Here is a 27,563-nt window from a genome sequence, read left to right on the forward strand (position 1 = left end):
TTGGCACGTCACAATAACTTAGTGGTGAACTGGCGGCTGTTTACATATGTACGGCGAACTTCTTTCGCATCGCACGTAGCCAACCGTGATAATAGGAGGTGTATTTGGGGCAGTCACGTGGCTCATCGGTTGCAAGTGCAGCCACAACACTGTTCCGATTAACACGGTTGACTACGTGCGTTTCGAATCTATTAGGCCACCCTGGTTAATTACTGTGACGGTTTTCCCCCCCATTAAACACGCACAGTTTGATTCACAGTGGACGTCAAAGATCCCGTGACATCATTCGAAGAAGGATAGGACATTGCATGCAGGGGTTGCGTATCGAATTTAGCCAGATTTGACAAATGTACTTGCTTGTTATTTAATTGACAAGCACATAACAATCATCACCCGTAACTACAAAACCGTACGTACGAGTCTTCAGACTCAGTCAGGCTCTCCCGAATAAACAATCGTCGTCGTCATCATCATTTGTGTTTGTCTGTGAGTGCGTAATTCGCTCTACGTGTGTCCATTCTTTTTTGTTTGTGATTGTGTTTGTGTGCAAATTGTACTGCTCCGCGGACTTATCTCCTTGACTCAAGGGAGAGATAATAGTAATGCCACTGATTGAGCCGGGAACGCCTCACTGAGTCTTGGTGGATGTCCCGCATCGTGACGTTTGTACTCACTTTCGTGACGATTAAATATCCGTGTGGGAGGAAACTGGTGTTGAAACTGGAGTGAGCCCACCACGCATGTGAGGAGACGATTCGCACGGACGAGTTCATCACCTCGCTTGCTGTATTGCCATCTCGTGTACGTTGGACTTCTTTCTCACCGTACGTAGCCAGCCGTGCTAATCGGAATTTGAGGGAGGGGGGGGACAACACACTTAACACAAAAAGCAGTTATAAAATTAATGTGGTAGCCCCGCTGGTTTGAGATTTTTCACAAATCGACGTGATCCACACATCCTTGTTTGCTCCTCGCACAAATGATTTTGCTGTAGGTTCTGCCGTGGAAGGCCGTGTGTGCAAGCATGGCGTATGTTCATTCGCATGCCAAGGAGAATCAAACCAGACTTTGTCCCTTTCATTATATTTAATAAATCGCCTATAGCCTGGCCATGAATCACCATGGTTACTCTTCCCATGAACTCCACTCATTGATTCCCCCATACCCATGAACTCGGTCTCTTCACCAGACTGGCCGTTTCGTCTCAGCCTACGATGTGTTCAACTCCCACCATCATCACTGCAGATCACAAGCACTCCTCTCTGTCTGCTTCTTACGTATGTACGTTGACCTTCTTTCACACCGTACGTAGCCAGCCTCGCTAATCGGAGGTGCGGGGGTTTCTGTACCTCGGACTGCTCAACTTTGGAATTCCCTTCCATTGTCTGTGTGTTTTCCTTGACGTGCCCGGTGCCTTCGGTGGGACTGTGCGCACTCGCGCGTTTTTCCAGCGCCAGCCACAATGAAACTCGAACGTTTCTAGACGCGCTGCACTGACGTCACGTTCAGCTATCCTCGTGCCCATTGACACGTGCGCGCGCCTGGCGCCCGTACTCCAGGGCTTGTGGTGCTGGCCGTGTGCTCGTTATAAATCACCATGGGACATGATCATTCCACTGCTGGTGTCTCCGCCGCTGCGGCGTGGCAGTTGTAGCGGGCGGCGCGCTGCGCTAAGAACCCGGCGATATCGGCCAACAACAGTGATGATTATCTAAACCGATCCTGGGCGTCCCCTAGGTCGACTCAGCCATAAATTAGGACCAAATACTGTGTGTGGACATCGCCAATAGGGAGAGAAATGCGGCCGGGCGTAGTGCTTGCCATCTACCCCCTCGTATGCCGTGTCAGCCTTCATAGGCTCCCACTAACAGCACTTTCCCCAAATGGTATGTTAAGGACATATGAGGGAGCTTTGTCTTTGCTCTGTATAAATCAGCATGGGACATGATCAATCCACTGCTGACTCCATCGACTCACGATGCTGCGATGTAACGATCCACCTAGCACCTGCACACGTGCTCCATCTTCACGCTCGGCGTCCCATCGGACACGTGCACTATATACGGCAGTGTGTGTGTTTCTACAGACCAATCATCTGGTTACAGTGTATAGAATGCAGTGTATTGAGAGGTCACATTAGGCCAGGTGGTTTACTTCCGCTCAAATGGAGAGGTTACATTAGGCAAGGTGGTTTACTTCCGCTCAAATGGAGAGGTTACATTAGGCCAGGTGGTTTACTTCCACTCAAATGGAGAGGTTACATTAGGCAAGGTGGTTTACTTCCGCTCAAATAGAGAGGTTACATTAGGCAAAGTGGTTTACTTCCGCTCAAATAGAGAGGTTACATTAGGCCAGGTGGTTTACTTCCGCTCAAATGGAGAGGTTACAATAGGCAAGGTGGTTTACTTCCGCTCAAATGGAGAGGTCACATTAGGCAAGGTGGTTTACTTCCACTCAAATGGAGAGGTCACATTAGGCAAAGTGGTTTACTTCCGCTCAAATAGAGAGGTTACATTAGGCAAGGTGGTTTACTTCCGCTCAAATGGAGAGGTTACATTAGGCAAGGTGGTTTACTTCCGCTCAAATGGAGAGGTTACAATAGGCAAGGTGGTTTACTTCCGCTCAAATGGAGAGGTTACATTAGGCAAGGTGGTTTACTTCCGCTCAAATGGAGAGGTTACATTAGGCAAAGTGGTTTACTTCCGCTCAAATAGAGAGGTTACATTAGGCAAGGTGGTTTACTTCCGCTCAAATGGAGAGGTTACATTAGGCAAGGTGGTTTACTTTCACTCAAATGGAGAGGTTACATTAGGCAAGGTGGTTTACTTCCGCTCAAATGGAGAGGTTACATTAGGCAAGGTGGTTTACTTTCACTCAAATGGAGAGGTTACAATAGGCAAGGTGGTTTACTTCCGCTCAAATGGAGAGGTTACATTAGGCAAAGTGGTTTACTTCCGCTCAAATGGAGAGGTTACATTAGGCAAGGTGGTTTACTTCTGCTCAAATGGAGAGGTTACATTAGGCAAGGTGGTTTACTTCCGCTCAAATAGAGAGGTTACATTAGGCCAGGTGGTTTACTTCCGCTCAAATAGAGAGGTTACATTAGGCCAGGTGGTTTACTTCCGCTCAAATGGAGAGGTTACAATAGGCAAGGTGGTTTACTTCCGCTCAAATGGAGAGGTCACATTAGGCAAGGTGGTTTACTTCCGCTCAAATGGAGAGGTTACATTAGGCAAAGTGGTTTACTTCCGCTCAAATGGAGAGGTTACATTAGGCAAGGTGGTTTACTTCCGCTCAAATGGAGAGGTTACATTAGGCAAGGTGGTTTACTTCCGCTCAAATGTAGAGGTTATGTTAGGCAAAGTGGTTTACTTCCGCTCAAATAGAGAGGTTACATTAGGCAAGGTGGTTTACTTCCACTCAAATGGAGAGGTCACATTAGGCAAGGTGGCTTACTTCCGCTCAAATGAGCATTTAGATGGTGACCATCTCCCATTTACAGCCCTGAGTTAATCTAGGAAATACCACATTCCCATGGCGGTTGGCGAGTATATCCACAGGACAACCATTGTAGACTCCCCCACAACGTGGTAACAATTGTATCAATCCCGGAGGGATGATGGGCTGAGTCAAACAGGATTTTAAAACTCGTAATATTATGTTTTCGTGCCGCTCACTCTACCGCCAAGATACCTCGCCAGATGGATTGGTAATGTGCACACTAGACAGACAGATCTCTTTATCTTGAATTATTACCAATCAAGCGGTGGTGCCATGCCTACTGGGCAGTTGGAGGCAACGACAATGGAGGGTAGAGGAGCGGACCGCCGGGCGGCGAAAGCGCAGCGAGTTCATACAGAAGGGACTATTTATTGATCGTGCATGTGCCAGTCATCTCAGTCAGTAAACCCATGGCACGTGGGTCTGTCCCGTGACCTCCTGCCATCAAGCGATCCTTCGACACTTTCACGTGGCCTCAGAGTGCACCAAGTCGTGGTGACGTCACCATCACTTAGTGGCGAATGACGGCTGCTGTTGTGCCTTGGCGCGCGCACGCGCGCGCGTGTGCGTTTGGATGCGTGCGGGGCGTGCGCGTTGCCTTGTTGGCGCGTGCGTACGTGCGTACGTGCGTGTGCCTGAGCGTGTGCTGGTTTCCTGCGTGCGTGACTCTTTATACTTAAGCGCGTGCGTGCGCGTGCATATTAAGACGTGCTCTAATGCCTTAGTGCGTTCCCGCGTGCAACTTGTATTCATGAATCCGTGCGTGTGTCCATTCCTGCGTGTCCACGCGTGAGTTTTTACGCGAGCAACGTGCGTCCATCCCTACGTGGCGTGGCGTGGCGTGCGTGCATTCGCGGTAATCGGAGTGATCTTGACGGCTACTCTCATGAGTAGCCCTGGCTGTCAGGGGGCGGGGGCGCTCTGGCTGAGCGGCTGTGTGATGTCCGCGCCTGCGGGCGCGCCCGCCGCCAGGGCTGTCACTCACGCAGCGCCGGGGCTCCACGGAGTCTGCCCGCAGATTTCGCGCGCGCATTTCGGTCGTGAGCGAGCGCGACTAAAAAGGAAGACTCCGCGTTGCACGCCTCCTTCGAGTCCCCAGTCAATGCGCGTACGCGCGCGTGTGTTACTGTGGGGGAGCGGTGCTGTCGTGGTTAGCGCGTTGTGCTACGAAGCCCGCCCACCCGAGTTCGATTCTCACTGCCGGCCACCAACACCGGTGACGATTATCTCAACCGGTCCGGGGCCTCCCCCTAAGTCGACTCGGCCTCAAATAAATACCCGGTGCAGTGTTGAAACAACCGCCCCGCTGGAGAGACAAGGTGGACAGGCGTGGTTGCTGGCCACCCCACTCCCTTTCGTGCGCCGTGCCGGCCTTCGTAGGCGCTCGCTAACAGCACTTTGCCCAATAGTCTGTTACAGGCTACACGGGACATCTTTGTCTTTTGTGTGTGACTGTGTGTGTGGGGGGGGGGGAGGGTGTTGGCGCGGCGGTGGTGAACGCGCTGCGCTGGACCCGGCGATCCGACTTCCGATTCCTGATCAGGGCGAACATCGGTGAACAAATATTTTGAGCGGCGTCTTGGACCCCCCTCTTGGCCAGGGGTCGGCAACCGGTGCCTCCGGATGCGCACGCGGCTCGTTGAGGACTGCTTCGTGACTTTGCTCACAAGCATTGCGGCTCGTGAAATATATAAATGTATATATTTTTTAGAATTTCCGAAAACAAATATTTTGGTTACCGACCCCAGGTCCTAGATCGTTAGATGTGTTCCTGGTGGAGGTCTTAAACATCGGTATTGGGGAGAGCGTTTTCCCCCACCAGCCCGCGTTGATTACACAGGGGAACTTTATCTTTGTGGGTGTGCGCGCGCGTGTAGTGTGCGTACGTGTCACGTCGACCACTCGCGCGCCTCGCCTTGCTCTTAATAGGCGCTCGCTGACAGGGCTTGCCCCGAAAAAGTCTGTTCAGCCGATACGTTGATGCTTTTGCTGTTGTTACGTGCATTGTGGGGAGCGGTGGGCACGGTGGTTAGCGCAATTAGCCGAGTTCGTTTCAAGGCCACGGGTAACGTCAGCGGGGCGAGTTTAATACCCGTGGCATGAATCGGGATGTGAGAAGTTACATCCCTACCTGCAGCGGCCTGTAGACATTGGAGAGACCAACGCGGTCGCGCATGGCCCTCTGACGTATACGAGAGTGTTATATTGTATATGACTGCATGCGCGTGTGTGTGCATGGCTGTACACGCGTGTAGGGGCGTATGCGGTTAGAGTGGGGATCGAGCGGTCGTGCATCGCTTTTGCGCGCCGCGCTCCGACACCCGGCCACGCGAGTTCGATTCCCGCTCGCGGACACCAAAGCCAGTGACGAACATCGCCCAGGTCGACGCAGCCTCGAATGGCTTGCCACTCTGGGGAGACAAAGGCGCGTGGATCTGCTGAGTAGGTGTGCTCCGTGACGTGACATTACTGTAGCCTGTAGGCGACAACTGTTGCGTGCTGTGTATGCGAATGGTGGAGGATATGTATTCGCTTGAAACTCGAGTCCATCAGCAATGCGCACTCGATGCATGAGTGTGTCTATTGTATGTGCGTCTAATATGGCTTTTTTTTGTGTGCACCCAGGCTGTTAAAATGCTACTGGGGGAACTGTGGCTGTGTTTGTATCGACTGTCGACTGTATGGTGTGGACGCCTGTGTATGTGTGTGTGAAGACTCAAATGAGTGCCTGGTGCGGTGTGTAAACATCGCCACTTGGGGAGACAAAGGCGGCCGGGCGTGGTGCTGGTCACCCCACCCCTTCGTGTACCGTGCCGGCCTGGTGCTAGCCAACAGCACTTGCCCCAGCAGTCTGTTCAGGCTATCTGGGGGATCTTTGTTGTTGTGAAGGTGCAGTATATATGTTGCTATGCAAGGTCGCGTGCGTGTGTGTTTTATATATATAGCTACACGGGGGAACGCGTGCTTGTAAGTGTGGGTGTGCCACTTCTATCGACTCAATGAGTACCGAGTGTGACTCAATGAGTTCCTAGCGTTCAAGACATAACCGTTAGGGGAGACAAAGGCGGCCGGCAAGCCACCTTGGTACGCCGTGTCACCTTTCATAGGTGCTCGCTTACGGCGCTTTGTGTGCCTGTAGGATAGCGAGTGTTGCCTGGCTGCGTGCATATTATTCAGAGTAGCACAGCGAGTCACGTTTTTTTGCGCAAACACTTGCGGCAAACAGGAGGAATGATTGCATCTGAACCTGTTCTGGGCCTCGCCTAGGTCGACTCAGACTTAATGACTAGCTGGTGCGGTGCGTGAGCATTTAGCAGGGTGTTTGTGTATGCAACTGTATAAGAGTGTGAGTGTGCGCGCGTGAGTGTTGACACGGGTCTTGTGTGCTGTGTGTATGACCGCGTAACGCCACAGATATATAACGCATTGCCGTACTAAGCCTTAAGGCATCTGTTTAATGGCTGTGATTCATGTATACAGAAACATAGTTGAAACATCCTCTGTTTGTGCAGCGCAGCTTGAGTTGACATATCTACAAAGTCTCAGTAGATGAACCCTTAAGATTTTTGCACTTGTTTAGCGACGTTCCTTCTCCGTGTGCGTATTTTAAACACGCATTAAACCACGTTGCGACAGGCTTGCTCTCAAAACCTTTGTATTGTCATCATTAATACGTACAAATACGCTGTTTCCAAATCGGCCGTGCCAATTCGACGTGACCCTACTCAAGCGGGGTGGCGCGTATTTTCTTCGCACTCGACGCTCGGGATCTCGCCACCTCGGCTCCGATTCCCGGCAGCGGTTTAACGACATCAGTCGAGAGCTGAAACCGGTTCTGAAAACACCGACTCGCACTGACCAGCGTGGTGAAGTATGGTCAAACAGGCCACATGATCCACACGACAAGGGTTGAGGCATTCGTCTAGCGGTGGCTTGACAAATTGAAAGTGTTATTATTGTCATACGCAGCGGTGAGTCCGCGTATGCACTGTGTGCAGTGAATAGGATGTTGTGAATAGGCCCTGTTCACTTCTCTACATACGGTTTTATATATATACACACACAGTGTATATAGGATGTGAAGAAAGCACGTGCTTAGTAATATTCTATATACGGAGATGTGTATATGTATAGATATAAACACGTGTATATATGGGATGTGTATTATGGTGAGACCGTGTATTGAGCTCTTGTATTTACATTATGGGCATTGTAAGTTCAATATGTATTTAGTCAGAAATTTCCCAGGGTGTATATTTGCATCCCATGTACACGGGATGTGTATTCATACAGCGTGCGTTAGAGGATACGTAGTGTCCTAATGACATAACGGGTGAACGGTGTATGTGTGTGTAGAACGCGTGCCCATCTCGTGTTCACAATGCGCGTGTGTGCTGACCCTGTGTGTAGAACGCGTGCCCGTTTCGTGTTCACAATGCGCGTGTGTGCTGACCCTGTGTGTGTACAGAACGCGTGCCCATCTCGTGTTCACAATGCGCGCGTGTGCTGCTCCTGTGTGTGTACATTGAACATGTGCCAATTTCGTGTTCACAATGCATTGTAGTGACCCCTGTGTGTAAGACCACGGTCTGACCGGCCGCTATCGAGTTTCTCGCATGCACGCAAGTGCTTCCATTTGCTCCGCAGGGGAAGGTCGCGCGCGTTTAATGTAAAAATACTGCGCGCCCATGCGTGCGTGTTATGTACGCGCGCGCGTGCGTTAAAGGTTTTGTGAGCAGCGGTTTTTTTCATTTCAGTTTCATCTGTTAGGTATGGCCCTGTGAGCCATGAGGCTCTTGACTCGGGTGCTACCGCAACAAACAAAAACGGTAGCTGGAGTGGTTAGCCCACCGAGTTACGAACCAGTGCAACATAAGTTCGATTCCCGCTCGCGGTCAACAGCAGCGACGAATATCTGAATTGGGTCTGGGTATGTAAACATCAACATTGGAGGGGGGGGGGGGGGGAGGACATGGTTCTGGCAACATAGGTGCCCTTTAACAGCGCTTTCCGCACAAGTATATGCAGGCTACACGGAGGATATTTGTCAGTGGCGACAGCCTTCGATACACAGAACCGTGATAGTCTCTTCAGCTTCGGGTCCGCACACAACACCAATGGCATGAACCTCATCCATCGTCACCACACGCAGAAGCAAAAGTGTTGCTGCGTTTGGTAGCATCACCGTTGCTGAATAACACTGGCGTCAAATGAAACGGAAAAAAATGGGATGTGTAACAGGCGACGTTTCAGGCAACGGCCCGTCCGCAGTGAAGCATGTGTTTGTCTTCTATTATATCCCTTGCCTGGTCGTGGGTTCGGTGCTCGACCCTGACGGCCTGCTGTATATATTTGGAGTTTGCGTGTTTTCTCCGTTCGTCGCGAGGATTTTTCTCCGTTTCCCTCCGGGTCCACTCCCCCCACCTCTCCACATTTAGAATCAACATCACGCGTTTAGATTATTTGACTGCTACTATACATTTCCACGCGGTAAGCCACTTCGTTGAGCTATCATTTATGATTGCCGGGTCGCTTCTTTAAAAAAAGAGCTATACAGCTCAGTGGACCCGTACCTGATAAAATAGAAATTAAATAGAACGCCGTCAATCATAAGCCGCGCGAGACCGATCCCCGTGTGAACAGAGAGGCGTCTTCGCGAACGTGAATGCAGAACTCTCACCCCGAACCTGCACGGCCGCTGATATCCATCTCGCTACCCGACTCTTGGTTCTTTCGGTAAAGTCACGTAGGTAGAAAAAAATATATTAATAAAAAAAATAAAGTGAATTAAAAATATCACGACGTTTCGTGCGCAAAGTCACGTAGATAGAAAAAAAAATATTAATAAAAAAATAAAGTGAATAAAAAATATCACGACGTTTCCATCGCAACGCACGGTGCGCTAACCGCTTCGCTACCGCTCGCGAAGCCCATCCAATATGTCCTGTGTATTTGATATGTGTAGAATACAATTCACGATAGACGATAAGTGCGTGTGTGGGCGTGTGTCTTTGAGCCCTGCAGTAGAGAAATAAAAACACCTCCCATCTCTCCCCCCCCCCCCACTCCCTACACCTTCATCCAGACATAGACCGACAACAAGGATTGTTGTCAGATAAAGATCCCCCTGATATAGACTAAATATAATGTTGGGGCAAGGGCTGTTATAACGAGCACCTCCGAAATGCCGGAACGGTCCATCAGGGAGTGGGTTGGACAGCAGCACGCCCGACCGCCTTTGGAGAAGTTTGCACACCGCACCAGGCACTCATTTGAGGCCGAGTAGACCTAGGGAAGGCCCAGGACCGGTTCAGATAATCGTCACCGATGGTGTTGGTGGACGTGATCGGGAATCGAACTCGGATCGCCGGGTTCGTTGCGCAACGCGCTAACCGCTAAAAACTCGTGCCCCATGCGGCTCCCATCTTCGGAATCACGAATCAGACCGAATCATTTGGGAAACAGAGGCCTGTGGAATATTATTCCGTGAAGCGCATTCATTGTACATCGTAGCGTAGGAAAAAGAGAGAGAGAGAGTGAGAGAGAGTCTCAGGTCAAGTCACCTGCACGCCTTGCGTGCACATGGCCACCGTACTCTGCCCCGTGCACGCACCCACTGCTGCACACGCGGCACGCATTAGTGCAGTGCGTGTGCACTGTGTATGTGTGCTATGTGCAGTGTGTGTGTGTGCAGTGTGTGTGTGTGTGCAGTGTGTGTGCACTGTGTATGTGTGCTATGTGCAGTGTGTGTGTGCAATGTGTGCGTGTGCACTGTGTATGTGTGCAGTGTGTACGTGTGCACTGTGTATGTGTGCAGTGTGTATGTGTGCACTGTGTATGTGTGCTGTGTGCAGTGTGTACGTGTGCAGTGTGCAGTGTGTGTGTGCAGTGTGTACGTGCGCAGTGTGTATGTGTGCAGTGTGTATGAGTGCAGTGTGTGTGTGCAGTGTGTACGTGTGCAGTGTGTGTGCAGTGTGTATGTGTGCAGTGTGTATGAGTGCAGTGTGTGCAGTGTGTACGTGTGCAGTGTGTGTGCAGTATGTACGTGAGCAGTGTGTGTGTGCAGTGTGTATGAGTGCAGTGTGTATGAGTGCAGTGTGTATGAGTGCAGTGTGTGTGCAGTGTGGTGCAGTGTGTGTGTGTGCAGTGTGTACGTGAGCAGTGTGTATGTGTGTACGTGTGTATGTGTGCAGTGTGTATGAGTGTAGTAAGGGGCCATACATTCAGTAGGTACGCAAAAATATGTCAAAACTTGACCCCTCTCCCCCTCCCTGTATGTACGCGAACTTTTACACCTATAGAACCGCCGATATTTAATCTACGCAGAAACGATAATGGATGCACAATATTAACGTGTTTAAGCAAACAGATAGTCCACCGCGGCTGCATTAAATAATAGAGTTGCGTACCTGTCAAAAGTTTGTCTGGTGTCCGCTCGGTTCAAACGCCGACTGAACCCAGTCGAACAGGTGACGTATTCTAGGGATTTCGCCAACAGGCGCGGTGTCAGGCTTGAAGCACAGCAGCGCGATAGCGAGCAGTCACGGGCACGGTGGCATACCAGTGGCACCTCTCCCACAGTCCCACTTCTCCCGGTAGCACTTGTTGTCTGACAGCTGAAGAAACTGAACTGTGGCTCATTTGAAGGCCAATCTAGACAAATTATTATGGAGGCTTCAACCCCACCCCCCGTTACCTATGCTACGTACATTGTCAGTAGGCCCCCCATGCGCCAGCGTACGCATTTGGGTTAACCCCCCCGCCTACCCCCTCCATGCGTACGTACTAAATGGATGGCCCCTAAGTACGCGTGCAGTACAAGGCCGTAAAATATATTGGGGGGGACACATCCCCCCCAATATTCAAATATGCTCAAAACGTCCCCCCCCCCCAATATATTGCTATAAAATAGATTTCTATTTATATGATTGTGGTTATGGTTGTAATTTATTAATCCCTAATCTCTGCCATTACATACAATGAAACAAGAAATGGTATAAAAGAAAAAAAAACAGAGCAATGTAATACAATACACTTTTAGACATTGTTAAAAATAAATAAAAAGTCCATCCTATGTGTTAGTGATTTATTTTTATATTTTAGGCAGGAAATTAGTTTTCAAATTTAGATTTTTTTTCTTGGGGGGGGGACCCACAGACCCCCTGGAAGATTTGGTCTCCCCCAATGTTTACTCCATGGCTACGGCCTTCGTGCAGGGTGTATGTGTGCAGTAAGTACCTGTGCAGTGTGTACGGGTGCAGTAAGTACCTGTGCAGTGTGCAGTAAGTACTTGTGCAGTGTGTACGTGTGCAGTAAGTACCGGTGCAGTATGTGTGCAGTAAGTACCTGTGCAGTGTGTATATGTGCAGTAAGTACCTGTGCAGTGTGTATGTGTGCAGTAAGTACCTGTGCAGTGTGTATGTGTGCAGTAAGTACCTGTGCAGTGTGTATGTGTGCAGCAAGGATGTCTCCAGTACGTGTACAGTAATTATGTGTGCAGTATGTGTGTGCAGTAAGTACGTGTGCGGTAGGTATGTGTGCAGTACGTGTGCAGTGATTGTGTGTGCAGCATGTACTGCACACGTGCTGCATTAGTGCAGTACGGGTGTTAGTATTTGCTTTATGCAAGCTCGCCCGCAAATGTCTTTAAATACACGTTGAATGCATTAATGTTTTAAATAAAGAACCATTTAATTATACTATGAAATCTAAATTTACTTCACGTCGCTATATCGTTATCTATATGTAATGTTACAATTGCTTCTGCTGTTGTCCTATGTACGTATATATATAAAATAAAAGCACCGGCTATACAGCTTATCTCAGATACACAACGGTAGTCGCTAAAGTTTCCTGCCTGCGTCCCCTAAAACCCCGTCCATGTTCAATCCACTGCTAGAGGAGAGGCTTCCCCACGGCTTCCCTGGTCGTTCGGAATACATTTCACCATACCTCGCCACGCGGGCCCGCCCTGGTGAGGCGTAACACCTCGCAAATGGAGCCGATTATCGCCTCCCGGTAATATTCGTGCTGTGTACGACACTGTGCGACAACGTTTACAGAAAGCGAAACACACAGCACGTGCGCATCGCTGTGAGACCTCGCGATCAGCATAATGCTAGAGGAGGAAAGGAGGTTGGGTGGGGGGGGGGGTGGGAGACTGGCGCGGGGCCTGGCAAGATCTCACGATTCGGTTGGCGAAACATCCCTAGATGAAATCACCACGGATGGCGAAGAACCGTCTTCTGGAGGCGAAGCATATTTCCTCACTCGCAATTGTGTTGATGTCCGGGACGCGTTACCATCTTTACCAAACGGTCGAAACTAAACCCACAACCTCCCATTGTTACAGGTGATACATTATTGCATATATTGTGTAGATGGGAAACTTACTTCTTCAGATTTTTTTTACGTTTAGTTTGTTTTGGCATTCCACCCGCACCTCAGATTATCGCGGTTTGGCTACGTACGGTGCGAAAGATATGCAACATACATACGTACGGTGATCAATTTAGAGACACCGCGCTTAGTGGTACAGAGAGTAAGCAACATGTATTAAATGTTCGTATCCTCCAAAGCAAACCTCCGTTCTCATGTATTCTTCACCTATAATGCTTCACAGCAACGAGACCAAAACAAAATAACGGATGATATTGGTTTGGAAAGACAATATGTCGAGTGAATAAAACGTAGTTTATTTATATGTGGCACCGAATTTAATTATGTAAAACATTACACATTATGTGTATAAACGTTATTTTCGGAGGAGCTGCTGTGTAGTGGTGAGCGCGCTGTACTGGCAATCCAAAGGTTGCCGTTTCAATACCATCTTCTGCTGCGACAGTAGAAATAATAAAATTACTGAAAACACAACACCGTAAAAAAAACCACTGAGGCCTTAAAGATGAAAAAAAATGACAATGATGATAAGTGGAAGTTTCGGTCAATGGCCCTTCTTTGTTGCACGTACGATCAGAAATAATAGGCGAGTTCTTCAGCAGAGACCCTTCAACCATGCAGATCGAGCGAATAATTATCAATGGCAGATTCATCCCAGCACGTGCGTAATCGCCGAGCCACGCGGTCGCGTCCTCGCTGGCTGCGTGTCGCTCTCGGTAGCCCTCCGGTGAACCTAATTAGAGGGCGATCATTAACGATACGCCACGTTGTGTTTTTTTTTTACAAAGCCACAACTGCAAGTCTGGAGATCGTCATGAAGGCATCAACGGTGGAGGTTGTCCGCACATAGGCGTTGCTCTGTGTCGGGAACCTGTCCAGCAGAGCCCATTGGCGACGTGGCAGTGTTGGAGCCTGCACGTGGACAGACTTTGACCGTACGATCCGCGATAATGAACTGGACTAGGTGCTGAAATACCCCTCCATTCCTCCTGGTCTCTGCCAAGCAGTCCAACGCCACGTTGGGTGTTGTGATTATGGGAACCGTGCGGTAACCGTCCGGTATAGGTGGACGTCGGGGATATTCGTTGTAGCTGTGAAGGGTTATGATGGTCGGCGTATGATCTTCACCAGGTGGGTTTTTTTTGCTCGTTGACAACTTCCCCGTCGGATGTGCGAAGGGCGGTTGCCCGTGTTGCTCGGGACCCAGGGGAGCGGCAGCTGCGAACACTCGGTCGCGTGTTCGCCAAGAGAAGAGACGTTTGCGGGACAAGGGAAGAATTGGGCGAATTCGCCGACAGCACGTGGAGCGACGCTGCCACCACCGCCGCCACCGCCGCCGCCTCGCGTTCTGCCCGTCCCCGTCCGTGGCACGGCGCGTGCTTCTATAGCCCCGTAGATATATTTATATATATGTTTTGACTCGGTCGTTTTTTTCTCTAAACACATGACTCTGGGCAGCACTTCAAAGCGCCCGAAAATTAGCAACAGATTTTCCGGACGAGTTGCCACGTGATGCCGGTACGCGCTCCGTGCTCTCGGTCCGTGCGTGCGCTGTGCCGCGCGTGGTGTGAGCTGTACACGACGTTCCAGCACCATCATCGCCGCGTTACGTGCGATGCGCGCAAGTGCGCTCCATTGACGTCAGGCAGGACTGGAATTGTACACCGCGTGAGATGAGTTTTTTGTTGTTGTTGTAAAACATATATATAAACTATCCCCAAAAGTTAATTGTGATAATAAAAAAAAATATATTGGCCGTCTAGAGACGGAGTAACCCCCCCCCCCTCATTTTGTAGTCATAATTAATAATCGTAATAACCAACGTTGATGAGTGCATGGATGTCACGCGAGTTGTGCGAACATACGAAAGAACGAATTGTATTCATGTCAGCTCCTTCGTCAGTCAATTCACGGCGGTGGGATGAGGACCTCCCTCGTGACGGTTTGCGCTACGGGGTAATTACGCGAGCGAGCACCCATTAAGATTTGCGTATGACAGCACGGGGGTTCCTGGCGTGGCTAGCACTACGCCAAATTAGAACCGGTTCAGATAGCACGAGCCACTGATGTTAACCGTGGCCGGGAATCAAACCTAGATGGTCGGCTTCACAGTGCCGCGTGCTCACCACCGCGCGTGTAGTAACTACGCGCACATATACAGTATACGTATACTGCATCATAATAGTAATTTTATCTCTCTCGCAGCGGCTGACGGGGCGCGTTGCAGCCACGCGTTAAGTTGGCTCTAGCAACTGCCCACGCTCTGCGGTCATCCACGTAGGTACGTGTGTACGGTACACTATATCGCAGCGTGGAGACAAGAGGCGGTATGCAGCAGAAGGAGAAAAATACCAGCTGACATGATTTAAAGAGAGCACGTTTCTTTATTAATGCATCGATTCGTAAATGGTGCAGTCTGTAAGTACATCGATAGGATGTTGCTTCATCGGCAGCAGCAGCAGCTATGTACATCGTAACCGAAGTGACGGGACGCCGCTTCGCAACAAACAAACCAAAATTAATCGGCGAGTTCCGTAACAAAATCATATCGCGGCGGCACTTAAAAGGGAATCAATAAGTTACATGCAAAACATCGTGATGCGCAAAGTGTTGACATTAGTTTTCCCCCTCGTTCAATCTCAACAATTGCTCTCTATGTACATTCTTGTATTTTACAAACGAAGCGAGTACACGCCGATTAAGTTAGAAATTCCATGTACAACCCAAAAAAGGCACTGCTGGATCATCGTACAAATGAGGCTCCATGCGTCTTTGACAGGAGCTCCGCGTAGCCCGCGTGTCTGTGTGTGTGCGCTCCCACAGTCTGTTAAAACACCTTAACGTGGAATCTTTGCTTTGAGTACGTATGTGCGTGTGAGCAAGGAGCGATGCAACAGGCGGTGCATGCGATGATGACGATGCCTCTGCCATTAACCTCAGTCAGTCATCCCGTAACATCTGGGTCTGGCCTATGACCCTCTGCCTCTTGACGCACTTGACCCCCAACGTGCACCTAGCCTGGTGCGGCGAGCACGGCGATGACGTCGCCACCCCTTAGCGGCGAGTCGTATCTACGTGCAGGAGTGGGCTCGTTGTATAACATCCCTTTCCCTGAGGCTAGCAACGCTATAACCAAGACGGACTCATTAATCCACTCGCTCGCGAACTATGAACGGGGAAGTCCTGTCGACGCAATGGTTGTTCATCTGCCGCGTGGGACAAGTGTGTGTGGGGGGGGGGGGGGGGTTCATGCGGGGGGGGGGGGGGCTCTCGGGATAGGAGAGTTCACCACGCAAGCACCGCGGGTGCTAACACACAGCCCCGTGCTGCACACAGCCTCGTGTGCACGCACGCGTCTATGTGTGTGTGCACGTGTGCGTGCGTTATGCACGTGTGCGTTGGAACACCGCGTTCGTTAAGTTAGTACACTGCCGAAGTGGCGCCACTTACATTCGGCTGCGCTAGCGCCAGCAGTGACGGCGGACTGTGCCTGAACGCGGTGGGACCTCCGCTCTGCTGCTGCTGTTGCTGCTGTTGCTGCTGCTGCTGCTGCTGGTGCTGCTGGTGCTGCTGGTGCTGCAGGTACCAGGGCGGCACGGGCGAGTAGGGGTGCTGCGGGAGGTGGTGCGGGGCTTGCAGTGCGGCCGATGGGACCCCTAGACCCCCAGCGGGGCTCAAGGGTGACTCCCAGGGCGCTGGCACTCCGTGCAGGAGTGGGGCGGCAGAGCCGAGCTGCTGGTGTTGCCGGCCCGGAGATGCGGGGGAGTTGCAGGCCATCGGGTCGCTGCTGCTCGGGCTGGCTTGTGCAGGCGCCATCTCGCCGTTCTTGCCCAGCTTCTTGAACTTGGAGCGCCGGTTCTGGAACCAGATCTTCACCTATTGCGAGGATGGGATGAATTGGGGGGGGGGGTGAGATATGAGGATGTTGATGATGATGCTTTGTAAATTCTACATAGTCGTCATTCGTGCCATAATGCATACATCGCCGTCATCCATACATGTCATTATTTTCGTTCAAACCTCAATCATCATCATCAATATATCAATCATCATACATATATACATCATATATCCATCGTCATCCATACACACGCTACATCATCATCACTTCAATTATTATCATCATCATCAAGCAAACGTCCATCATCGTCATCATCATCATCCATTCAACATATCAACGACCAACACCTTTAATTAATAATGCACAATGCAACATGTATAACACAACGGGGACGCATGCTATAAGAGGAAACAAAGTATATGTTGAATATAAAAGTAGTGTTTCATGTAGGCCTACTACAAAACGAGTACACAAGTAATATATAAGTAGACAACTATTGCACTAAATGATGTACTGTGTACAATTTGTATTCATCTTGTGTTAAGATAAATGTAAAAAAAAACTCATTACCTGCGCCATTAACACCATCCTATAACAGAAATTATTTACTAAGCTGATGTTTTGGGGAATGACCCTTCTGCAGAGCAAATACAGACCAAGAAGGACTGCGTTTTATATCTGGTGTTGGATCACTCTCCATATTATTTGGGGCCTTGTGAATACTCCTGATACGTTATGCTGTGCTGTACATTATCTTGCAGGGTTAATGATGATGTGAGATCTTTTTTTTTAACTTGCACAGTACTTGTACAGCACTGCATAACGAGTCTCCATTGTAAATTTTTCAACAAGTAAATAATTAGTGCAATGAGAGTTTACTGGTCTTTGCTATGGATGGGTTAATAGAGCAGTGCCCTAACCTCACCCACCCCCCCCCCCGAATGTGGTTGCTTGTACCAAAATAAAATTACGCTTGGATACAGAAAAAAAAACATTTCAGCACTGTAATCAATACAGCATTGTATACTGTATCTAATGAGCGGGGTTTTTAAATGTTTCATGTCCGAGATTATATTCCCGTGTACGTCATGACCTCGACGCGAGTGCGTTCATTATGCACGTACGAGTACATTTCAACATTCCAGTTTCGTGTGCTCTTGGCGACATTCATATATCTCGACGGGAAACTCTACTGGGGCCCGCGCTTACGGGTGTCCTCTGGAGTACATCTAAATGTGCATGCATAACGCGTTGCTGTGGAGTGTGGAACGATCTCACCATGAATAAATTGCACGGCGCGAGGGCCAATTCATCCAGCGGTGGATTTGACAAAGAGGCTGAAGTAATTACAATTCCTATGCTGTAAATGTGTGTTATCAAGGCGGTCGGGCGTGGTGTTGGCTACCCACCCCCTCGTGCGCCGTTCCGGCCTTTATCAGGTGCTCGTTTACAGCACTTGCCCTAACACACTTTGTGTGTGATAGTTGTGTTATTGGTATATATATAGTTTTTATGTTGTCCTTAATGTGCTAATACGCGCCATATTCTGTATTCACAATTATTTCTTTTGCAGTCTGAAAGTACATTGACATTTAAAAAAAATATATAAATGCACATTGTAATATGATACATTTTTCGTCGTTAAATATGCATTTATGTAGATCAATTAAATAGTGACCAATGTATCAGCTGGTTAAATTACGTACGTTTATATATATACATGCACACATATACACAAAATTAAATCGTCTCGGTCACATATCTTAAAATATTAACATCGCATAGCGTACATCAGGAGTTAATTGCACTGTTATCCACAACATAGAAATATAATATTAAAATACACATTTTAATTGCAATTATTACGCGTGCGTGTAAGTAGTAAGCCCGAAAGCACAAACGCGTGAATAAATAACTACGCGTGTATTCCAGCGCGGTCCAATTTAAGATGCAAGCATCTCGTAATAATATAATTACGGCAATCTTAATTCAGCACGCGTCTGAACACAGGTGGCATGCCTCGCAGGTAAACACGGCTGGAAACTGCAGACGGCTATGCGCAATGTTGCCTACAGCACGCGGTCAGCTATTTACACCCACCACACACAGAGACCGAGCAATGTCCCCCTTCCCCCCCGCACCCCGTAGAGGCTTTACAGACTGCTGGGGCAAGTGCTGTCTGCGAGCACATATGAAGGTCGGCACGGCACACACGGAGGGGGTGGGTCGGCCAGCATCACATCCGTGCTGCCGTTGCCTCCCCAGCGCGCGATGTTTTTGACACACCGCACCAGGTACTCGTCTGATGCTGAGTCGACCTAGGGGAGGCCCAGGTCCGGTTCAGATAATCGTCACTGGTGTTGTTGGTGGACGGGTTCGCAGCGTGGCGCGCTAAGCGCTACACCACCGCTCCCCGACAACGACGGACAAACAAAGACATACACACACAAGAGCGCATATACGGTACAAACACACACACAGCCAAACGTGCACACGGCTGAATCTTAATTTGAAGTCACAACCGCGAGTTTCCTGGCTCGTGAAACCCGCGTTAGCGTTGCGCACGAATTGGACAGAAAAGTTACGCAAAAAGCAATTTGAAAGCTGCATCCTCCAACTTGCCCCTGGCAGGCAGCCCGCCTGCTGATGCTGCTGCTGCTGCTGCAGCATCAGCCCTGCTGCATCAGCCCTGCTGCTGCAGCAGGCAGCCCGCCTGCTGATGCTGCTGCTGCTGCTGCAGCATCAGCAGGCAGCCCGCCTGCTGATGCTGCTGCTGCTGCAGCATCAGCAGGCAGCCCGCCTGCTGCTGCTGCTGCTGCAGCATCAGCAGGCAGCCCGCCTGCTGATGCTGCTGCTGCTGCTGCTGCAGCAACGCCCGCGACGAGGCGTGGACCAGGGGCTGAGCAAACACCGTGGATGCGTAGGAGCACAAAAACAGGTTTCCGAAAGTAACACAGTATAGCAGTGCTGGTGATGATGATGTTGCTAATAATAACAAAACTAATCGGTTTCAATATCGGTACCCGAATGTGCTTTTGCAAGTTGTAAATCAGCACAAGCGTAAGTTGTAAATCAGCACAAGTGGTTGGCCCAGGATTTATCCCCACAAGTAAAAGTGTCCGATGTGTCTCTCTCCTCGCACGCAAAGCAATGAATAGGGTGCTCGTAAATCGTTGGCGGTCCTGGGTAAATGAGTGGAAATTCCACATTCTCGCGGCGGCGGGGAAGGGGGGGGGGGATTGTTATTTTTTTTAAATATTCCAAATGTTGAGTTTATTTTTTAAGACTACGGTAAACTCCACTCGCGGTGTCAATGGCGCTAGACGGCGGTGTGTTGGAGCTGCGACGACCGGCGGGACGGGGTATGAGACTCGTACAAAGCGTCTCGACTGTGTGAGAGGGATGCGCGCGCGTCCCTGATCACACTACGAAGCTTCTGCGGGAACCGCGACGCGGGAACCAAACGCGGCCGAGAAGAGACGCCCAGGGCGATATTTAACAATACAAGGCGATTCGCAACAATACAACGTGATATATAACAATACAAGGCGATTCGCAACAATACAACGTTATATATAACAATACAAGGCGATTCGCAACAATACAACGTGATATATAACAATACAATGTGATTCGCAACAATACAACGTGATATATAACAATACAAGGCGATTCGCAACAATACAACGTGATATATAACAATGCAATGTGATATATAACAATACAACGTGATATATAACAATACAACGTGATACATTGCAATACAACGTGATATCTAACAATACAACGTTATACATTACAATACAACGTGATATCTAACAATACAACGTGATGTATAACAATACAACGTGATACATCACAATACAACGTGATATATAACAATACAACGTTATACATTACAATACAACGTGATATCTAACAATACACCGTGATATATAACAATACAACGTGATATATAACAATACAACGTTATACATTACAATACAACTTGATATATTACAATACAACTTGATATATAACAATACAACGTGATATATAACAATACAACGTGATGCATTACAATACAACGTGATATATAACAATACAACGTTATACATTACAATACAACGTGATATCTAACAATACAACGTGATATATAACAATACAACGTGATACATTACAATACAACGTGATATATAACAATACAACGTGATATATAACAATACAACGTGATGTATAACAATACAACGTGATATATAACAATACAACGTGATATATAACAATACAACGTTATACATTACAATACAACGTGATATATAACAATACAACATGATATATAACAATACAACGTGATATATAACAATACAACGCGATACGAAACAATACAACGTGATACATTATAATACAACGCGATACGTAACAATACAACGTGATATATAACAATACAACGTGATGTATAACAATACAACGCGATACGTAACAATACAACGTGATACATTACAATGCTACGTGATACATTACAATACAACGTGATACATAACAATGCAACGCATTACGTAACAATACAACGTGATACGTAACAATGCTACGTGATATATAACAATACAACGCGATACGTAACAATACAACGCGATACGTAACAATACAACGCGATACGTAACAATACAACGTTATACATTACGCTACAATATGATACATTACAATGCAACGTGATACATTACAATATAACGTGATACATAACAATACAACGCGCTACGTAACAATACAATGTGATACATAACAATACAACGTGCTATATAACACAACAGAACAATCTGATACGTAACAATACAACACGGGACGCAACAACACACCGCGCTTTAAAATATTCTACGCGCACGTAAACGTATTAACCAACACACAAACTTAGAAATCAACACACAAACATACAAAGCAACACACAAACACATACACCAACACGAAACATAACCAACACGCAAACATAACCAACACGCAAACATAACCAACACGCAAACACATACACCGACACACAAACACATAAACCGACACACTAACACATACACCGGCACATAAACCGACACACTAACACATACACCGGCACGCACTCGACCCCAGACACAGCCGCGCATTTAAACACACAAACGACACATTGTAGGCGCGATTCCTTACGAAACGACATCACCACCATCGTCATTAACCGATGATCAAACCACTGCTGGATCGATCGTACTTCCACATCGTTTATGATGATGATCGACGTCGATGATGATGATGATGATGACGTCGGTTTGTAAATATGTGTATATTTAAAAAATGTGTGTATTTGTTCATAAATCCCCCCCCCCCCCCCCGTCCCCGTAAATGCAACAGCCGCCAAGGGGATTCATCGAGACGGCCAGCGAGGATCGATTGAGTCAAATTGCCTCGGTGAGCGGTGCCGCCTTGAGTCTCGCGCCTCCACTCCACCACTCGCCACCACCACCGGGACCACGGCGCATTTGCCAGCGAGTCGCTCAAACTAGCCACGAGGTGGAAGCGCCTGGAGTCGACTATTTCAATCATTCTGTGCGGAGCTTCGGGTGTTACTGCTGATGGGTGTACCCCCCCCCCCCCCCACCGCGTACTCCTCCAGTTTCCTGCCGCATGAAGCAAGACAGCTCATTACTGGCAATGGTCAAGCATCGCGTGAAATATAAGGCCCTCTTTTAAAAAAGGTCTTGGTACGACTCAATGACTATTTTGTGTGAATACATTAATAAATAGCATCGGTGATGTTTTCTATATGTATAATATGCGTTTGTCGCTTCTGGTAGATATTATTTTTGAGTCTCTTAAACTTGCATTATAGTCCAAAGTAATAATATTATCACGTACACAAATAGGTATGTGGACATAAGCGATCACGACATATATACGCGCGCAAACGTTATGAATACACGCACAGAGAAGCATAGGATATGGCACATTTGTGAGTGTCAGATACAATGCCGTTGATGGAGACTCACGATAAAGATTCGTGTTCTTCGGCTTCGGCGTCAATTCCCGAGACTCGGAGTACCGGGGTAAACAAGGCAGCGGTCGTGAATTCATTTAGAGTGTTTGGATGCTATCGTTTGCGATAGTCGGCTCGCTTCTGAAAGAGAGCTATTATAGCTCAGTGGTGAGCCTTGCCTGGTAAAGTAAAATACAAATTGTAGTGTCGTTGATTCGCGGCTTAACCTGCTCACCAAAAAAATTACTCTAACCCCCCACCCCCACCACCCATATGTTACTGGACTTTTACTAATTTCACAAAATTATTGCTAACTTTTTATTCCTAACTCTCAAGTAAACACAACAATAAATGAAGCGGAAGAAAATTAAACTTATATATTCACACAGAAAAATCTCATGAGAGTTATTTTTTTATCAACACATTCGTCAATAATAGTGTGGCATTAAAATGAAACATAACTAGCGGCGTTTCGGGCATCGGCCCTTCTTCAGAGCACATACATTCCCAATAGATTAAGTTGTGGTTAAAATATCTGGCTAACTGGAGTTGGGTTTTTACTTATCGCGCGACGATTATCTGAACCGGTCCTGGGCCTCCCATAGGTTGACTTAATAACTCTTCATCAGTGCCATCGTCCCCCGAGCTCCTTTCACTCGGAATGAGCCCTCGTTCAACTCTGAGTGACAAAAACTTAACTGACGGATCGACCGTGACGAATATACACACTCGCAAGGCGTACAGCAGCGAGGCCTCTTACCAAACAAGAGTACTGTTATCCATGGGCAACGCACACGTTACAAACAATGATTTAATTCATCAGCCTGTTCGCTTTTCACATCCAACATCATCAAGCGGAATGTGTACCAGGGAGCAAACTGTACATCGGTTTCGAAAATCACCGGGGTTCTCATCAGCAGACTCACACTCGGCTCAATAAACAAACGCCGCCGTAGGTTAGCGGATGTTCTTGGCAAGAACGCTCCGCATGTATGTATATACACAGCGAGATCATTCCCGCTTCACGCATGCAGAAGCGGCAACGCACGGCGCGTAATTTGGGGGGGGGCGGAAGGGGTGGTGTTTGGGGGGGGGGGGGTGGGGTGGCGATGAAACGTTGACATCTTCCCTTCACTTCCCCTCGCGCAGGCAGAAAAATAAAGGGGGGAGAGTCGAGCAACTCACACTCGTACCGCACCTGAGTCTGCGTGAGTCCCAGGGAGGCGGCGAGCTCGGCGCGTTCGGGCAGCGCCAGGTACTGCGTCTGCTGGAAGCGGCGCTGCAGCGCGGCGAGCTGGAAGCTCGAGTAGATGGTGCGCGGCTTGCGGATCTTCTTTGGTTTCCCGTTCACCATGCGCACTCCACTCTGCCTCGACTCCTCCTCCTCCTCCTCGTCGTCGTCTTTGTCCGCCGCTGCGCCGAAGGCCAAGGCACATCACGCGGGACTTATGAGTTCGAGACCGTGTACGGGCGCGAGTGTGCGTGCGCGTGTGTGTGCGTGCGTGGCCAACGCCAGTGATGATTATTATCGGAACCGGTCCTAGGCCTTCCCTACGTTGAATTAGTCTCAAATGGGTACCTGGTGCGGTGTGTAAACATCGCCACTCGGGAGACAAAGGCGGTCGGGAGTCGTGCTGGCCACCCATCTCCTCGTGTGCCGTTCCGGCCTTTCATAGAACTTGCCCCAAAAGTATGTTGAGGCTATACGGGGGTCTTTGTATTGTGAGCGTACAATGCGGTGGTGATTAAAGAGATTGCGCGTGCGATTATACTCTGTTTTTGTTTAGCGTCTTGAAATAAAAAAAGTATATTCTGTGCAACCTCTCTCGATTCTAATAATACGTATTAACTATTTTCGATCGCATCTTCTAAAGTTATTCTTTGTTGCTATCCGCATCGCGTTCTGGACCTTTGAGCCTCCCCTTCAGCAAATGTGTATTAAGTTTGAATGTGCGCGTACTTCCGCGACTTTAAACCACATTGTTTCGTGGTGAGTTTAATTCTAATTATGAATAGGGATTTATAAACACAGTCCGGGTTTCCTGAAGGAGGCCAGTTGCCCAAAACGTCGAGATGCAGATTTTCTCTGAGTGGCGGCAAACAAACCTGTTCACTGAAGCGGAGAATGTATACAGTATAACCTGCGAATGCGCACATATATAGTTGAAAATAAACTGCGTGTAATAGACCACACGTGTGTACACTTAAAAAAAAAGAAATAAACCAGCATCCCACGCGCAGTCATACCAACTGTTGGTGACGGTTTATATTAGCAAGCACCTATGAAGGCCCGTACGGCGCACAAGCAGTTGGTATCATTCCCACAACAGCACACCGTACCAGATACTTATTTAAAGCTGAGTCGACCTAGGGGATGCTAACCGTGGCCGGGAATTGAGCTCATCTCGCCAGGTTCAAAGCGCAGCGTCCGATCCACTGCGCCGCCGCTGTCTGTATACGGTGCGTGTTCTCCGAAAACCGCACTTGTCCCAACCGATCGATGCAGCCTTTACGGGTGATATTTGTCTTTGTACACACACATAAACGCAAAGTCCTTCATCCAGCAGTGGATCGATCATGCCTGACGACGACGACGATGATACACGCGCATACTGTTGGGACAAAGTGCTGTTAGCGAGAGCACGCGTGTGCGCGCGCGCACACCGTGACATAAGCCTATACACATTTGTCGGAGATGGATGTTAAAGTTCAGTAGGCTATGCAAGTTTAGGAAGCTACTACGGCTACTGACGTGGTTCTCGCTTTGCGACGAGGTGCAACGTCTCGGCTGAACGCGTGAGTTTGGCGAATCGTGGACAACACCTCGGAATGTTCGGTGGCACAGATGACCACGGGTGCGAACGTGACAAAGATAAACACCCCCCCCCCCCCCGTATAGCCATTAATAGACTGTTAGATCAAGTGCCGTTAGCGAGTAGCAACCTATGATGTGACAATGCCGGCACACACGAGGGTGTGGCTGGCCAGCACCACGCCCGAACGCCTTTGTCTCCCCAGTGGCGACGTTTTTGTTGTCCTTCCTCCGAATGGCATGGTTGGCTACGTACGGTGCGAAAGAAGTTCAACATGCATATATCGCACTAGTTACTCATTTAAGGCTGAGTCGACCTAGAGGAAGACCAAGACCGGTTCAGATAATCGCCACTGGTGCTGGCCGTGAGCAGGAATCCAACTCGGGCGGCTGGGTTCGTAGCGCAGCGCGATAACCCCCCACACACACACACACAAGGTACACGTACACACAGATGCACCTGGAATACACAAAGAAGCACGCATTTAGACATGCGGACTCACACAAGCAGACACGGCGACAGACAGAGATATACATACAGATGGGCATACAACAGACGCAGGCGTGTAGACACACTCGCCGGTAGTATATACGACACAGAACGATGCAATTACAAATATGCCCCCCCTCCCATATAGATTTAACAGAAACGTTAGGGAAATTGCTATGCGCGGCATGACACACGAGTGCATATGCACGACCAGCATCATCACGCGCCCGGCCGTCTTTGTATACCCTAGTCGCACCAGGTACTCAATTAAGGCTGAGCCGACTTAGAGGAGGCCCAGGACAGCTCCCCCCCCCCCACCCACCACCACTACACACACACACAGTGACTGACTGACTCACAGCCCACACACACACACACGCGCGCGCACCTTCATCATCCTCGCTGGCCTTCCCAGCCGCGTCGTGCGTGAAGCCCTCGTAGGCGTTGCCCCCTCCCGTGGCCGCTCCTCCCGTGGCGCCGGGGCCGTAGCCCGCGGCTCCGTAGCCGCGCTGTCCGGGGAACGCCTTGGCAGCGCCGTAGCCCGCGTGAAGAGCATCCGCGCCGCGCCCCAGCTGGTGGTACGCGTAGGGGCTCAGCGGGGTCTGGTTGTAGGCGGCGACGGCGGGCGGGCAGTAGGGTCCGTACGCCTGGTAGGCGCTCGAAGGAGACGGGTGGTAGTAGCAGCCGGAGTCGGTGGAAGACGACTCGGGCAACGTGGGCGAAGACTGCGCCTGCGGGTGATGATGGTGATGGCTGTGGTGCTGCGGGTGATGATGATGCTGCTGCTGCTGGTGAAGGTGTTGGTGGTGTTGGTGGTGGTGGTGGCTCAGTCCGTACACGTCGGCGTCCCTCTTCATAAAGTCCGGCCGCGGGTCGGCTGAACTGCACTCGAACACCTCCGTCATTGTGACGTGTGACAGACCAACGACGGCAGAGTTCGCGGGCGGGCGGGCGGGAAGGCGCGCCTGTGTCCGTCCGTCTCAGTGTTTGTGTGCGCGCGTCAATGGAAGAGCGAGCCTCGTGTACAACAGGGGTGCGGGGGCTGGGCTGTGCCGTGTGGTTCCCGCTCGCTGCTCGGCACGAGAGGGCCCCCGTGGCTCGGGAACTGGGGTCTGGGTCGGGGTGCTCGCGAGGCGCGGCCCCTTTTATCGGGGGCAGAGCAGAGCGGAGCGCCTCCTCATTGGCCGAGGCGGCGGCGGCGGCGGCGGTGGTGGCGGCGGCACGGCGGCGGCCCCGAGGCTGTGCGCGCTCCCATTACCACACACAAAGACAAAGGTCCCCCGTGTAGGCTTAACAGACCGGTGGGGCAAGTGCTGTGAGAGAGGAGCTATGAAAGGGGTTAGGGGGTGGGGCGGACACGAGGCGGGTGGGTGGCTAGCACCACGCCCGGCCGCTTTTGTTTCCAAAAGTTATAATGTGTGTGTGTGGTTTTTTTTGCACACCGCATTCGGTACTAATTTTAGGCTCAGTCGATCTAGACGAGACCCACCCAGGACCGGTTTAGATCATTGTCACTGGTGGTGGCCGTGAGAGGAACTCGAACTCGGGT

General features: G+C 49.5%; 1 protein-coding gene and 1 long non-coding RNA gene across 3 annotated transcripts; one reads left to right on the forward strand and one right to left on the reverse strand.

Moving 5' to 3' along the window:
* Positions 1-15,264: 15,264 nt before the first annotated feature.
* LOC103091701 (homeobox protein DLX-5) lies at positions 15,265-27,224 on the reverse strand. Its single transcript, XM_032964974.2, has 3 exons — positions 26,403-27,224; positions 23,911-24,125; positions 15,265-16,776 (listed from the first exon to the last, which is right to left on the reverse strand). Exons 1-3 carry the CDS (start codon positions 26,917-26,919, stop codon positions 16,321-16,323), a joined length of 1,188 nt encoding a protein of 395 aa, XP_032820865.2. The 5' UTR covers positions 26,920-27,224; the 3' UTR covers positions 15,265-16,320.
* LOC142928757 (uncharacterized) lies at positions 18,692-24,528 on the forward strand. 2 transcript variants are annotated; one of them, XR_012945077.1, is made up of 3 exons: positions 18,699-19,035; positions 22,091-22,147; positions 23,862-24,528. It is a non-coding gene; the product is annotated as an uncharacterized LOC142928757 (long non-coding RNA). The 2 variants fall into 2 exon arrangements; XR_012945071.1 differs by lacking the exon at positions 23,862-24,528 and having other exon boundaries at positions 18,692-19,035; positions 22,091-22,497.
* Positions 27,225-27,563: the final 339 nt, after the last annotated feature.

This window comes from Petromyzon marinus, chromosome 2 (assembly GCF_048934315.1).
Source record: "Petromyzon marinus isolate PM22_M1 ecotype Great Lakes invasive population chromosome 2, UKy_Petmar_22M1.pri1.0, whole genome shotgun sequence".
NCBI lineage: Eukaryota > Metazoa > Chordata > Hyperoartia > Petromyzontiformes > Petromyzontidae > Petromyzon > Petromyzon marinus.